At 38.3% G+C, this 14,440-nt stretch overlaps 1 protein-coding gene across 2 annotated transcripts; it reads right to left on the bottom strand.

Annotated features, from left to right (window-relative positions):
- Positions 1-92: 92 nt before the first annotated feature.
- On the bottom strand, positions 93-13,689 carry atg3 (autophagy related 3). 2 transcript variants are annotated; one of them, XM_061682959.1, is made up of 13 exons: positions 13,505-13,553; positions 10,966-11,007; positions 9,703-9,750; positions 9,534-9,583; positions 9,047-9,117; positions 7,952-8,059; positions 6,884-6,936; positions 5,106-5,187; positions 4,992-5,026; positions 4,760-4,912; positions 2,727-2,854; positions 1,917-1,985; positions 93-1,809 (listed from the first exon to the last, which is right to left on the bottom strand). In XM_061682959.1, exons 3-13 carry the CDS (start codon positions 9,715-9,717, stop codon positions 1,728-1,730), a joined length of 846 nt encoding a protein of 281 aa, XP_061538943.1. In that variant the 5' UTR covers positions 9,718-9,750; positions 10,966-11,007; positions 13,505-13,553; the 3' UTR covers positions 93-1,727. The 2 variants fall into 2 exon arrangements, with proteins under 2 accessions (XP_061538943.1, XP_061538934.1); XM_061682950.1 differs by lacking the exon at positions 9,703-9,750 and having other exon boundaries at positions 13,505-13,689.
- Positions 13,690-14,440: the final 751 nt, after the last annotated feature.

Below are 14,440 nucleotides of genomic sequence, written 5' to 3'. Positions count from 1 at the left end.
TAAATCGAACTTTAAATTGATCATCATAAAGTGTTTTGTTAATGGTTGACAAATCAAATTACATGAAGAAAAAAAATCAATAAATGGTTTGTTTTGTATATATTTATTGTTTTACACAATGTGCCACAATGATTTTGTTTGTTGCCAAGTTAACCACACAAGCTGAGAGGATGCACAATGATGTTATACATAAACAAAAATCATAATTCAGCCTACAGCTAAAGGACCATCAACACATTCATGTATTAAGACAAATGGTAGCTTTTACAAAAATGGGAACCACCTCTCTCTCTCTGTATGAATGTGTATGTTTGTGCGCGTGTCTGTATATCTATATCTCTATATATAGAGATATAGATATATATATCAACTCTGTCCCAGTGAAGTATGACAGTGACACACTAATGACCTGTGCAGAAAGCCAAAGCCAAAAAGCTGTCCAAGTCTGAATCTTTATGAACCCTCTAAGTTCCTTCATTTACTTGAATGTCGTGTAATGTAAATAATTTGAAACAAGACCCGTTCCCTTCCAGTTCAACTCTAATCTTGCTCGACGTTTGCACTGCAGGACAGGATAGCTAGCGCAAGCTGCCTCAAATAAAAGCGCTGAATCATAGACCGATGTCTATGTCTAACCCCCCCAAATAAAAGAGTACCCAAGTGGTGTTGATAGGTTATTTTGACATTCTTTAAATGTGACATTAAAACAAAATACCATACATAACTGTGTGGTGGAAATAAAGCTATAGTAAACCAGGCAATAATACAATAACCTGATGGTTTCCTTTAGAGCTTCACAGGTAGACAAAATTGTTGGTACCCTTCGGTCAAATAGAGAAAAATCCACAATGGTCACTGAAATAAGTTGAAGCTTACAAACGTAAAATGCACAGAAAATTAAAAAACAAAAAAAATCCGTCCTTGCTTCATTTTTACGTTCCGGGAGAATTATTTTTAAAAACATACTAATGAGACTAACCTGTAAAAAATTATGGTACATTAAACTTAACATCTGTTGCACAACCGGCCACATGCTTCAGGTCCAGTGTATTGTTCTTGCCTGCTTTTTGTTGTCTTGTTAATTTTTTGTCAGTTTCAAGTTATTTCTGTGACTGTTGTAGGTCTTTGTTTAACAAAAGGGTACCAACAATTTTGTTACCGTGTTGGCTTCAATTTCTTCTGGTTTTAAGATCCTTTTTTGGTTCACCCTCAGTGCTAATGTAAACTTGACAAAGTATAGGCTACATAGAGGCGCCTTTATCTTAGGTGCCAGACAGTTGGTGTAGAAATTGGTGGCGAGCTATGGTAAATTGAAAGTAGCAGGGTATGGATTTCATGAAATCAGAGCGGCTATTCAATGATGGAATGTGGCTTTGTATGTTTCCCTAAAGCATTAAGGGTGTGGTTACCCTCGCCTAACTTATCGGAAAGTAGTAGTTAACTGCTGAAGGTCTTTTTGTAACCGTTATGTTATTGATCAAAACTTACATTTAATAATGTGCACGGCTTCAATTTTCCAGCTTTGAGACAAAAAAAATCATATTTGAACACTGTATGATTTTATCCTTCCTCAATGAAAACCTATTTCCATTTAAGTTGCACATTTCTTTGTCAGTGTCTTACACCTGCGCAAAGTGTTTCAGAGTGACACAAACATACTCTTGTCACCAAACCAGATCTTTTGTAATCATTGAGGCAGAATAAGTGATTTTTCATAATCCATATTTCTACATTGTGAAGTGTCTTGTGTAGTCGTATTCTATTGTGGGAATGACAGCCTGAACAAACTTGAGAAAAATGAGAAGGTACCTGTACACCACAGTCAAGGACAAAAACATGTTTGTTAATGGAACAAAAATATCTCAAGATTCAACCACTTGACTTGTGCAAGAAAAAGAAAAAAAAGGAAAGGATACATATGCACTCCAAGCTCGCCACCTCCTTCAGCCACCGTCTCAATGATTTTTTTCATCACTTCAGCATGTCTAGAAAAAGAAAAAGGATCATCAATGTCCCTGTGTAAGTCATACAGGACATTTCCCACTGAAAAATAACCAATCAAGGGGGAATTCATTTTGGAATCCTATTACATATTTTACTCATAGATTTTAGCCACAAACGTTTTTCCACTAGAAAATATTTATTCGAAAAGTAAATTATATTCCAATAATATAATTTTAAAAAGAAACATTAATTGAATAAGAAAAAAATGGGAATTGTGTTTCGCAAATCAATTGTAAAATAATAAACCACACCTACTGATAATCATGAAACACGTAAAAGCAGTCAGTGCAGCAGATTAAAACATCTCCGCCAAAGTTACAAAGGTTGTGAGGAGTTGAAATTTGTGTCACATCCAGCTTGTATGTGTCTTGACTTCATGAACTCTAACCAAGGCCACCGATGCACTCTTTGCCAACCTGGAAATTAGGCCTCTCAATATTTATAGGAGTTTTTTTGCTCAAACCATTCCGCACCAAACTATTGTGGGTAGGTAAGTCATGACTGACAATTTTTAATGCCTGTGAATATTCTCATTTCATTCTCAGGGCATTGAATCGATCGCAACTGGACCTTTCTGGTCGTCCTAGAAGATGTTTCGACTCTCATCCGAGCTGGCTTCAGTTCTTGCACAATGCTAGTTAGGACAGCAGTAGTTAGACCTCAGAATTTCTAATAAGTAAGGACCACAACAAGGTTTCATCCTCTCTCGCAACTATGCTCACCTGCAGGGGTGGACAGAGCACATAGCGGGCGGAGGAAGGTGTGGATGGTTCTCAATGGTGACTGTCTTCTTCACATGGTCCTGGCTGATGTCCTCATACATTTGTTCCACAGACAAAGGCTGCCTGTCCTGGAAGAGGTCACAAAAATTTGATCAAACTAGAAACCTCAAGTACCTGAGAATGAGAGGTGATAACACAGGGTGGACTGTACATCAGGGATTCTCAAACTTTTTGGGTGCAAAGACACCTACCAGGAGAGACGCTTTTCATAACACTAATGCCAATTAAACATAATTAACATGGGGCATAAATCCTACAGGAAATATAAAGTTGCCAATTCATGAGAGGAAAGAGTTGTAACGTTACAGTAACAAATTCATGCTTTTTTATAAGAGAAAAAGTTGTAACGTTTTAATTATTATACTTGTCTAAGAGGTAAATTCAACAGAGAAATTTAACAACATTATGACAATAAAGTCATACTTTTCTAAGTCGTAATACTGTGACAAAGTCACAGTTGAATGAGGCAAGAAAGACATTTTAGCAGTTAACTACAAAGATACAACTTGTACACCGAATATTTTTTTTTTTTATCGTAGGAAAAGACATTTGTTTTCTACAAAATAGAATTATATCCCCTCTAAAACAGGCCTATTGTTTTAAAAAATAATAATAATTTTAATTTATTTTTGTATTAAAACTCATTCAGTGCCAAACATGTATTAATACGTATTTTAAAACCCTTCCATTGAGTGCTGAACACGTATTAACACGTGTTTTGCCTTTTTTCCACTTGAAGTGGTAGAGGAGGCTCTGACGTAGCTCCACAGGGAATTAAAAGCTTGCAAAGAATATTTTTGAGGCGCAAATGCACCATTTTAGATTTGACAAACAGCCCTGAGAGCCTGACAGCACTGTTTGTGGGCCAAAAACGGCAGCGCGCACAGGCTGAAAGTCGGACGAGCTGAAGCATTTTTACACTCAAAGAGACAAAGTACATGTGCAGAATTCGTAGCATATGTATTGGGGTAGTTATCACAATTGTGTGTTTGTGTAAGAAATGTGTTATAACTGAGATCTTAAATGATGAGGATCACGGTCGCCACGTCAACAGCCAGGAAACAACATGAAGCGTGGTGACTGAAGGCCTGTGACCTCTTGGATGAGTCGTCGCTCCGCTCATTGGGTAATTTTGGTTGGCCAGCCACTCCTGGGAAGGTTTACTACTGTTCTATGTTTTTTGCCATTTGTGGATAATGGCTCTCACTGTGGTTTGCTGGATTCCCAAAACTTTCGAAATGGCTTTATAACCATTTCCACACGGATAGATTTTAATTACTTTCTCTCATATTTCTTCCTGAATTTCTCTGATCTCTGCATGATGCCTAGCTTTTAAGGACCTTTTGCTCGACTTCTCTTTGTCAGGCATGTTCTATTTAGGTGTGTTCTTGATCGAGGACAGGTGTGGCTAGAAAAATTGAATTCAGGTATGCTAAACCACAGTTACAGGGGGGGGGGGGGGGCAAATCACTTTTTCACACAGAGGCATGTAGGTTGTTTTTTTTCTCCCTTAATATTAAAAAGATTTAAAACTGGATTTTGTGTTTACTTGTGTTGTCTTTGACTAATATTTTAATTTATTTGATGGTGGGAAACTGAAATGTAACAAACATGCAAAAAAATAAGAAATCAGAAATCAAACACTTTTCCATACCACTGTATTTATGGTTGATACTACTAATATATGCAATTATAAAACATTTTAAGGGAGGCCGTCAATCAATTTGCAGCAACCCTTGGTCCTTGTTAGCATTGTTAAAATAAATTCTAATGACCTTGGGTCTTTCAGAACGTACACCACTTAGTAAAGAATTCATACATATGCACGCCCGAACCAGTTTGTGTGTTAGATGCCTTGCTCAAGGGAACTTGAAAATGTTGAGAAATGGACAGCAATTAAGCAATAAAAGGTTAAAACCCAGAGTCTAAAGTAAATGACGACGCAATAATGTAGAGTACAATGAGGTACATACTTCATCATATCCAAACAGCCAGAGTCGAGGGGTCTGGTAGTATTTATCGTACGTGATGTAAAGGTCATATGTCCTTGTCCGAAGGATTGCGTCTTCACTCCCGGGCTCCGCTTTCACTTTGGCTTGCACCATTTTACTGGTGTCCAGGGTTGCCTGGTGAGAGGAAACAGTGAGGGAAGGGCACACCTTGACCCGCAGACACTCACACATACATTGAAATAGGTAGGTGTACCTCATCCGTTTCCAGTAAGCCGCTTTCCTCATATTCTGAAAGGACGAAAACAAGTGAAAAGACAGTGCAGCTAGCTATGAAACTGATAACTAAACATCGTCACGATTCAAATACCTTCCATATCGGCTGCCTCTCCATCTTCATCATCTTCATCATCATCAGAACATGCTGCAGATGTGCTATTCATATTCTTGTCCTTGAATCAAGTCAATATACAGTTGAAACATGGCTAGCACACAAAGGGGTTACTCACACCAGGCAATCCGTACCGCGCTTGGGCCCACTTGACACCTTAAGTCAGTTACGATTGGTCGGGCCAGGCACAGTTGGTCAAGCACACGAAACATACAGTTACTGAATGTAGTTTTGCAGTGGTGGGAGGTAACCAAGTACAAATACTTTGTTATCGTACAGATATCTATACTGCTGTAGGCGGCATGGTGGGCGACTGGTTAGCACATCTGCCTCACAGGTCTGAGGACCAGTGTTCAAATCACAGCCCCGCCTGTGTGGAGTTTGTATGTTCTCCCCGTGCCTGGGTGGGTTTTCTCCGGGCACTCCGGTTTCCTTCCGCATCCCAAAAACATGCGTGGTAGGTTGATTGAAGACTCTAAATTGCCCGTAGGTGTGAATGTGAGTGCAAATGGTTGTTTGTTTCTATGTGCCCTGCGATTGGCTGGCGACCGGTTGAGGGTGTACCCCGCATCCCGCCCAAAGATAGCTGGGATAGGCTCCAACAGCCCGTGACCCTAGTGAGGATAAGCGGTAAAGAAAATGGATGGATGGATGGATGGATGTACTGCTGTATATATTTTTCTGACAACTTTTTACTTTTACTCCCTACATTTTAAACAAATCTGTACTTCCTCCTCCTTACTTTGTCAAAATAGATTTATTACTTTTTTCAACCTCTGCAGATGAGGACACGACGTAAAAAAAGAGAGGTAAAGTCAACCGCAGTTGAGATTTTGGTTGAGTGACTGATTTTTTTTCAGCTATCATTTGCTTGCTCAGCATTTTTTTATTAGTTCTTGTTAGCACAGCTAATGGGAACACATTTTGATAGCATAAAACCGTGAGCAAAAGCTTGCTAGCATTTTTGGTAGTAAATAGGTACTGTATATAATTTTAAATATTTTAAAAAAAAAAAGAAAACGTAATTCAGTACATTTCAGAGTCTGCACTTTTATTTTACGTAAGTAAGAGACTTTAAATAAAGCTAAATAAAAATAATAGGAAAAATAAATAAAATAGGTAAAGTATTAGGTCAAGGTATAAAATAAAGTATTAGTTTATTTACACAAATATATGTACGTGTACTTTTGCCACCTCTGCTGTAATGTAATCATTACTAGCAAGTTATTAATAAGAACCCCTAACGTGCTAAATAGAAATGCATTAAAAATACACATCAAATGCACGAGCATAACACGCATCCTATACTTAATGCGATAAATCTTCTCATCGTTGTGCGAAACAGAAATAAACAGAAAGACTAGCAGCAATCCAGTCAAAACAAGTAAAACTACGTCCACGGCCTGCTCTGTCACACAAAGCCACGTGCACACAATATAGGTCATGGTTAATACGACCACTTCTCTCAACAGTTATTATACTTGACATATGTACTGTATATTGTGATTATAGCCACAGTTTACAACAAAAATAAAGAGAGTACAGAATACAGCGTTGTAGAATGAAGTGATCGCACATGTTTTAAAGACCAAGTGCTTGAAGAGCAATGTGAGTGCTGCCCAGTGTGGGAGTGGAGTGGGTAAGGACCAAGTATGGTTCAAATTGCCTAGTGTGAGTATATGACCAAAGTGTCAAAATTATTTAATTCCAAATTAAGTAACAAAGAGCTGAACAAAAGAATAATAATAATTAGCTACCTTGTTATTGTCCAGTGAAATTTCCTGCACAGCATCTGTGACACCTAATACACCTAGAAACAAAGAAAGCAACGTTACAAATTTCATGCTCTAGAACAGTTGAGAGATCGTCCAAATTATCCAATTTAGGGCTACAGCTAACAAATATTTTTAGACTCAATTATTCTACCACTTATCCAAACAATTAATTGAGTAATTGGATAAAAAAATCTATTTTGCAATACTGAACAACATTTTAATGTGAGGTGCAAGTATTCTTGTTGTCCACTTGGGATTGCAATCCTCACATTCCAGGCTATAATATCTGTGACTTTGAGTGTGGGTGTGGCTTTAAAAGGTGAGTGACGTGGGAGTTCGTGAATGAAAGTTGGCTGTTGGAGCTCAGGTTAGCGGCTGGCTGTGGCCAAAGCAACTTGTGTATGAATGTACTTATGTGTTTATTTTTTTATCGTTTGTTCAATAAAGCGATTACAAGTGCACCGGCTGCTGTGTCCATCCTTGACCAAATAGTGGGGGAATTACAATACATTCTAATTAGCTACGGTAGGCTGTATGAATTTAGCTAATGTTGATACCTTGTGTTAGGGCTCTCTGTTTTTTTATGCACTCTTTCCTCCTGGCTTAACTTATTTCCACATTGAGTGGTGTGTGAGTCTGGAGTAACATTAGTCGGTGTCATAATTAGTCCCTTTGAAGCTACGAGACAGAGATTTTACTTCATTTTTATGCAATCAAATTAGTCAAGCTATTCGATAATTGTTTCAGTCTTAATCGCAAATTATTTATTTACTACAAATAATGTATCTTTGTTCATCTATCTATGCCAGCGCCATACAGTATGTCATCAGTCCACAATGTATTGCACACTACAAGATTGCAGCTTGCTGTGTGTACAGTCTGAGTAACCCACCTTTGAAAGACAATGAAAAAGTACTGCATTGGACATTTCTTTCCATTTACAAAATTTCGGACAACTTTTTGTAAAAGCGGCACAGATTTCCTTGAAGCTCACATTACATATCACATATTGCTGCTTAACTAGCATAGTGCTGGGAAATGTTGCCATGCCTGCATTGTGATAAGTGTCCACCCATCCCCCATCTCCATCGTCCTCCTCGATGATGGCCTCCAACTCGTCTGAGTACTCCATCTGTTTACAGCGCTTGTAACAGGGAACTGAAAAACCACACACGCACACACAAAAAAACATTCCCACATTCAGAAAGACTAAAAAAAAAAATACTATGTCTAGTACTGTGTGATATGCATAACCCCCATTCCATTTCAAATACTGTAACGCTGATGATGGAAATAGACACGTTGATATTATGATCAAAGTTGCTTGTAATATACTACAGTAATCCCCAGCTATAATGCAACTCATCTATCGTGGTCCCACTACTATTTAATAATATTGTGTAAACCAATATAAGATGATGCGAAGTATCAAAATTAAAAGGTACAGTTTGCATCTTAAAAAAAAAAAGAAAAAGTTTTGCCATATATGTTAAAACCGTCTGTATGACCACATAGTAGAATATTATTGAAATGTTTTGAACATCTATCCCCCTCTGGTGACATCTCATGCACCTAATTTCGTTTTAATTTTTATTTTAAAACTGAACATGGGGCGACAAGAATAGCCAATCAGAAACTGTTGTGAAAGCTACATTCAAATCTTGCTAGCAGCTTGAAAACTGCTAACCCTCTCTTTAACACTGCGCTTAAATATAAATGTAAATGGCTGCACTTCAATAATGATTAAAATGTATTTTACAAATTAAATAAAAATGTTACCTAAATGAAAGTTCTAATAACATTTCTTCAATATTAAATGTAAATGTATTGTACTAAAAATGTAAATACAACTGAACTGTAATTGTGCCATATTTCTTTGCGTATGACAATTTGAGAATCACTGCTCTATATATGGTTGTCTCGCTCGAAGATACAATTAATCTACAATACCATTAAATGAGTGAGTAAACTACACTCATTGAAAAGTTTTAAGTTAAAGTTGTATTTCGCTGTAACCAGTAAGATCCTGATAAAGTGGTCAGCAAGCCTATTATTGGGATATTTGGATTGTGAAGTGGTCTGCAAGTTTATTTATTTTTTTTGTTAAGTGGTTCGTGACCTAAACAATTTTGAAAATGTTTTTACCATTGCGTGTGAGGAGAAATTGTTTGTCCGGGGGCAAATATGGCTTTACTTTAACTTCTTCCCCAGTGGCCCTGAGTGAAAATGGAAAAACAAAGTACTTTAATATATACAGTACAGTCGTTATTGAATTGTACTCATTAAATTACAACTATACCACTTTCAGGCATCATATATTTAAATCAATGTATTTGCTGTATTAGTAACAAGAATAAAATAAAAATTAATCAATTGTATCATAAAATAAGGAAGAACAATGAGCAGAATGCTTTCAGCTAGTCAGGTTGGGTTTCCCCAGCAGAGAATTGCACCATTCTGTGAAATCTAACAAGGCTACAACAAAGTGATTGGCATTCCTGAGTCACAAGGTATCACTGCCTAATTCCTTATTTTATACTGTCACAGTATAAACACTCACCATGCTAGCGAGAGACAATAACTTTATTAGACAAGTTTAAAAGCACATTTCATTTGGATGAAAGGTACCGACCATTTCCAAGTGGGGCAGTGATGAACTAAGTGATCCCCAGCGGCTACAAACTGGCACAAAAAAAGAAAAGAATGCAACAGTGTGCTTTTATTATAAATGTGGTGTCTTATTGTGTATTTCAGTGATTCACAACCACTGTGCCACGGAGAATTATCTATTTTCACTTAACTGGTACGAAGATCATGATTTATGATCGGCATGTGTCTTTCTTGAATCCCTGCAAGTTTATTAGCTTTGTGTTCAACATAAATGGCCCAGAATTCACAGAGTACGTACATTTAAACGAGAACATCATGATATTAGTATATACAGTGCCACCACAAAGTATTCACACCCCTTCATGTTTTCCACATTTTGCTGTTACAGACTAATTCTGAAGCTGATTTGAGTATAGTTTTTCTTAAAAAGAAAATATCCCATATTGACAAAGTAAAAACATATTTTCAGACATTTGTGTAAATGTATAAAAAATGTAAACATTCAAACATAATAGGCACCTAAGTATTCACACTCTTTGCTATGACAATCAAACTTAAGCTCAGGTGCATCTGATTTCCACTGATCCTCCTTGAAATGCTTCTACAACTTGAATGGAGTCCACCTGTGATAAATTCAGTTGACTGAACATCATTTGGAATGGCACACACCTGTCTATATAAGGTCTCATAGTTGGCAGTGGATATAAGAGCAGAAATCAAGCAATGAAGTCTAAGGAAGTGTCTGCAGACTTCCGAGACCGGATTGTGTCAAGGCACAAATCTGGGGAAGGATACAAAGGAATTTCAGCAGCATTGAGGAAAAGCACTGTGGTCTCAATTATTTGGAAATGGAAGAAGTTGGAACCACAAGGACTCTTCCTAGAGCTGGCCATCAGACAGAGCTGAGTAACCGGGGAAGAAGGGTCTTATTCAGAGAGGTGAACAAGAACCCTATGGTCACTAAGGCGGAGCTCCAGTGTTCCCTTGTGGAGATATGAGAACCATCCGGAAGGTCAACCATTGCTAACGCACTCCACCAATCAGGCCTTTATGGTAGAGTGGCCAGACAGAAGGCACTTTTCACTACCTGCCAAAGGTGCTTCAACAAAATATTAAGCTAAGGGTGTGAATACCTATGTATTATGTTTACTTTATCAATAGATTTGCACAACTGTCTGAAAATATGTTTTTACTTTGTCATTATGAGATATTTTATGTAATTTTTAAAAAGAAAACTATACTTAAATCAGTTTTAGAATAAGTCTGTAACATAGCAAAATGTGGAAAAAGTGAAGAGGTGTGAATACTTTGTGTGGACACTGAATACTTTGTGTTTGGTGGTGTGCAGTGACATTTCTCTAAAATAATGTGTCTTGGCTCAGTAAAGGTTGGGAAACACTGCAGCATGTGGAAGACTAACAATCAAAAAGACAGCATATAAGGATCAACCTCACCTCTTCTGGTGTGATGACTCCAGTTTCTTTGAATTTGGATTCCTGTGGGATTTAACAACATTTTATAATCTAAATTGAGACATATTTGGGATATTCCAGAATTGGAGGACATTTTGTGTCCCCACCCATGAAATTTCAAATAATCCATACACAAAATATAGAAGCATGCAGTTGTATAAATTAATAGTTGTCGTGAGAAAAAAATAACAGCCGCAAAAGGGATTCCTAGATATTCTATAAAAATAGTATAAAATAGTAGCTCTAGAGCATCTCCTAAAATGAGGTGCGTGAAAAAAAAAATCTCATCCTTCCCTCTTGATGGCGAACTTACATCTAAAAAATAAAATGAGATTAAAAATCACCTTTATGGTATGATTCAGTTTAAATATTTTTTTCTTGAAATTGTTAAAACTATTTGTTTTATGACAGACATATTAGTTGTCTCTCAACCTACACACAACCCTGTTACTAAAACATTTCTAAACATCTGGAGGAAGAGGAAGAAAGTTAGCTCCATGACTCAGCAGAAAAAACATCACGCGAATTGCACTGACCATGAGTTGACCCAATGCCTGCATCAAACTACGAGACAAATTTGTTCTTTCACGATTCCACTAGGCGGCACGGCGGCCGACTGGTTAGAGCGTCAGCCTCACAGTTCTGAGGACCCGGGTTCAATCCCCGGTCCCGCCTGTGTGGAGTTTGCATGTTCTCCCCGTGCCTGTGTGGGTTTTCTCCGGGCACTCCGGTTTCCTCCCACATCCCAAAAACATGCATGAATTGGAGACTCTAAATTGCCAATAGGCATGACTGTGAGTGCGAATGGTTGTTTGTTTCTATGTGCCCTGCGATTGGCTGGCAAACAGTTCAGGGTGTACCCCGCCTCCTGCCCGATGACAGCTGGGATAGGCTCCAGCACGCCCGCGACCCTAGTGAGGAGAAGTGGCTCAGAAAATGGATGAATGGACGATTCCACTATGTCAGACTACTGCCATAAAGTCATGTCGTATCTCGGTCAGACAGTGGCAACACGACACAACATTTGTAACGATACCACAGTATCCCGCCTTTTATGATCACTGGGCTTTATCTTCTCAAATCAAATACTGTCGGGGAGGCGTGACCAGAAAACGTGACACTTTTCACTGCAACCGGATAAAACCATTACCATGGTGACAACAAGTTGTTGTCAAACAATGGATCGCAGCAGCAATGTTGGGGGGGGAATTTAAAAAAATAATTATTTAAATAAAACCTTTATTTTTTTTAAAAAATTATTTATTTATTTTTAGGTCTCACCGGGTGCTTCGGCAAGGACATTTTGGGCTGTCAATTCAAGGAGATATTGAGGTTTGTTCACGCACTTCTAATTCGATATTGCTCGCAAGCAGGCAACAAAACGTTATGTAGCCTAAGAAGCTAGTGGTAGCACTAACGTTTGTACGTAAACATGCCGGAGTTCTGTCAAATCATGCTTTAAAGCTTCGGTAAACACTGGTTTGTGTGTGTGAATAAATGCTAACAACGGCGACAAAGTATGTTGACAACGGCTTGCATGGGGGGCGATGCGCCGGTCACAATACGCTGTCCTATTGGTCGACGTCAAGGTGCGCTGTAGGGGAGTTGTCGTTGATATGTCACACTCCACAGAAGATATCCCCCAAAAAAAAAAAAACATGGTGTACTTTTCATTTCATTTGGGCTATCGTAAGGCCAAATAATTGATCGTGGATTATGTCATATGACAAGACGTTTTGTCATTCCTGACAAAATATCTCAGGCCTGATCTGGGAAATCGCTCAAGATATCAAATAGGGTCTAAAATCCTGTCGTCTGATCTCCGCATACGGTAAGCGCTCTCTTCTAGTTTTAATTTTTTTTGCACTGTCTTCAGCTGTAGTGCTGAGGGTCCACTCAAACAGATGTTCAGTTACTCACTATCAGAAACACACTAATATAAAAACATTTCTTTTTTATAATAGAGTTTCCTTTTTGGGGGGGGGGGGGGGTTATGCACTGTTAAGCAAATACAAATATTAGCAATGATTTGCAAGTAATTAAGAGTACTACTAAAATTAAATTGCCATTCAAATATTTTTTTTATTATTGATGTAACTGGAAATGATTATTCAGCAAGACGTTTTAAATCTGTTTTTCAGTTGCGGAAGTGCAACAGGGTTGCACCAAACATAACATGACAACAAAACATATATACATATATGGTCCGTTTTTCATGAACGCCCAAATTGTGTTCCAATTGTGAAATTAATCATTTATCCACAGTAATTTTATGTCAGAAAAGAAATGTTCGACAAGACTTGTGCTCATTCCCCACACACTGACGTTCATTGTGCAACGCTGCACCGCATTTCTCAGAACATGTCACTCATTTATTCACAATATTTTGGAATAGAATCAAAAAAAAAAAAAAAGCATACCAAGAATTATTGTCCGACATTCATTATGTTTGCTCTGTTCACGGGTAAATCAAGGCATCCCTTGCTAGCGACGTGGTAGCTTGTAGTACAAATAAGTTTACCTTTAGAACTGGCGTGAGAAACTCGGCCACTCCGAGAGCCGTTCCTTTTACTGTGTTAATGACGTTCTGCATCTTGCGGACTCCTTGGAAACATACAGCGAAAAAGGGAGCTAACTCGACATAGTTGTTTCGAAACTGAGGGTGCGAGGAGCAACATTCATAAATCACATGACCGCTATGGACAATTCCGGGGTCTTTCCGGGTCTCGCGAGACGACAGCGGTGACAAGGCGACTTCAATTAGGCTCGTTGATGCGATATGCCAGCGCGTCCGGCATATTGGATGTGGCACCTCTGGCCGTAAACTAATGGAAGTAAATGGCAGTGGTGGGGAATTACCAAGTACAAATACTTCTTTACTGTACTTAAGTGAATTCTTCTTTTTCTTTTCTTCTTCCTCTTCTCAATCTGAGGACACTAAGTCAAGATCACCTGTGGGCAGCAGGCAGCCTCCAACGACTACATGAGTGGCCCATGGGTCTGTCCTACAACGAGATCACCAGTGATGAGTTATCAGAATCAGGACACTCTTTATTTGCAAAGTATGTCAAAAACACACAAGGAATTTGTCTCCGGTAGTTGGAGCCGCTCTAGTACGACAATAGACAGCCATTTTGACAAAAAAAAATACTTTTGAGACATAAAAACATAAAAACACCACAGAGAGTAACTGAGCCTCTTGTACTTAAATGGCAAGAGGGAAGAAACTGTCGGAATGTCTAAATCTAAGTTCCTAACTAAGCCTTGTTGTATGAACTGATGAAGCCTGTTCGGATGAAAGGGGAAACCACTTCTAACACAAGCAGAGCAGTCCATTTGCAATCGATTCAATGTACTGAGAATTAAATGACCGGAATGAATGAGAATATTCACAGGCATGGATTATTGTGATTTGCTAGTAAAGTTGTAGACTTTGAAAATGTAAACACTTGCAGAG

Source organism: Phycodurus eques, chromosome 1 (genome assembly GCF_024500275.1).
Source record: "Phycodurus eques isolate BA_2022a chromosome 1, UOR_Pequ_1.1, whole genome shotgun sequence".
Classification (NCBI taxonomy): domain Eukaryota; kingdom Metazoa; phylum Chordata; class Actinopteri; order Syngnathiformes; family Syngnathidae; genus Phycodurus; species Phycodurus eques.
The sequence above is the reverse complement of the archived record's forward strand: the minus strand, read 5'-3'. Positions and strand labels throughout refer to the sequence as shown.

Excerpts from the sequence above, each read along its gene's own strand:
- atg3 (XM_061682950.1), bottom strand. The coding sequence starts at position 13,576 with ATGCAGAACGTCATTAACACAGTAAAAGGAACGGCTCTCGGAGTGGCC. Across the intron at positions 9,118-9,533 it reads CACTGCCCCACTTGGAAATG|GGCCACTGGGGAAGAAGTTA; the intron begins GTCGGTACCTTT and ends ATTTTCACTCAG. Across the intron at positions 1,810-1,916 it reads GGCGAGCTTGGAGTGCATAT|GTACCTTCTCATTTTTCTCA; the intron begins GTATCCTTTCCT and ends TGTGGTGTACAG.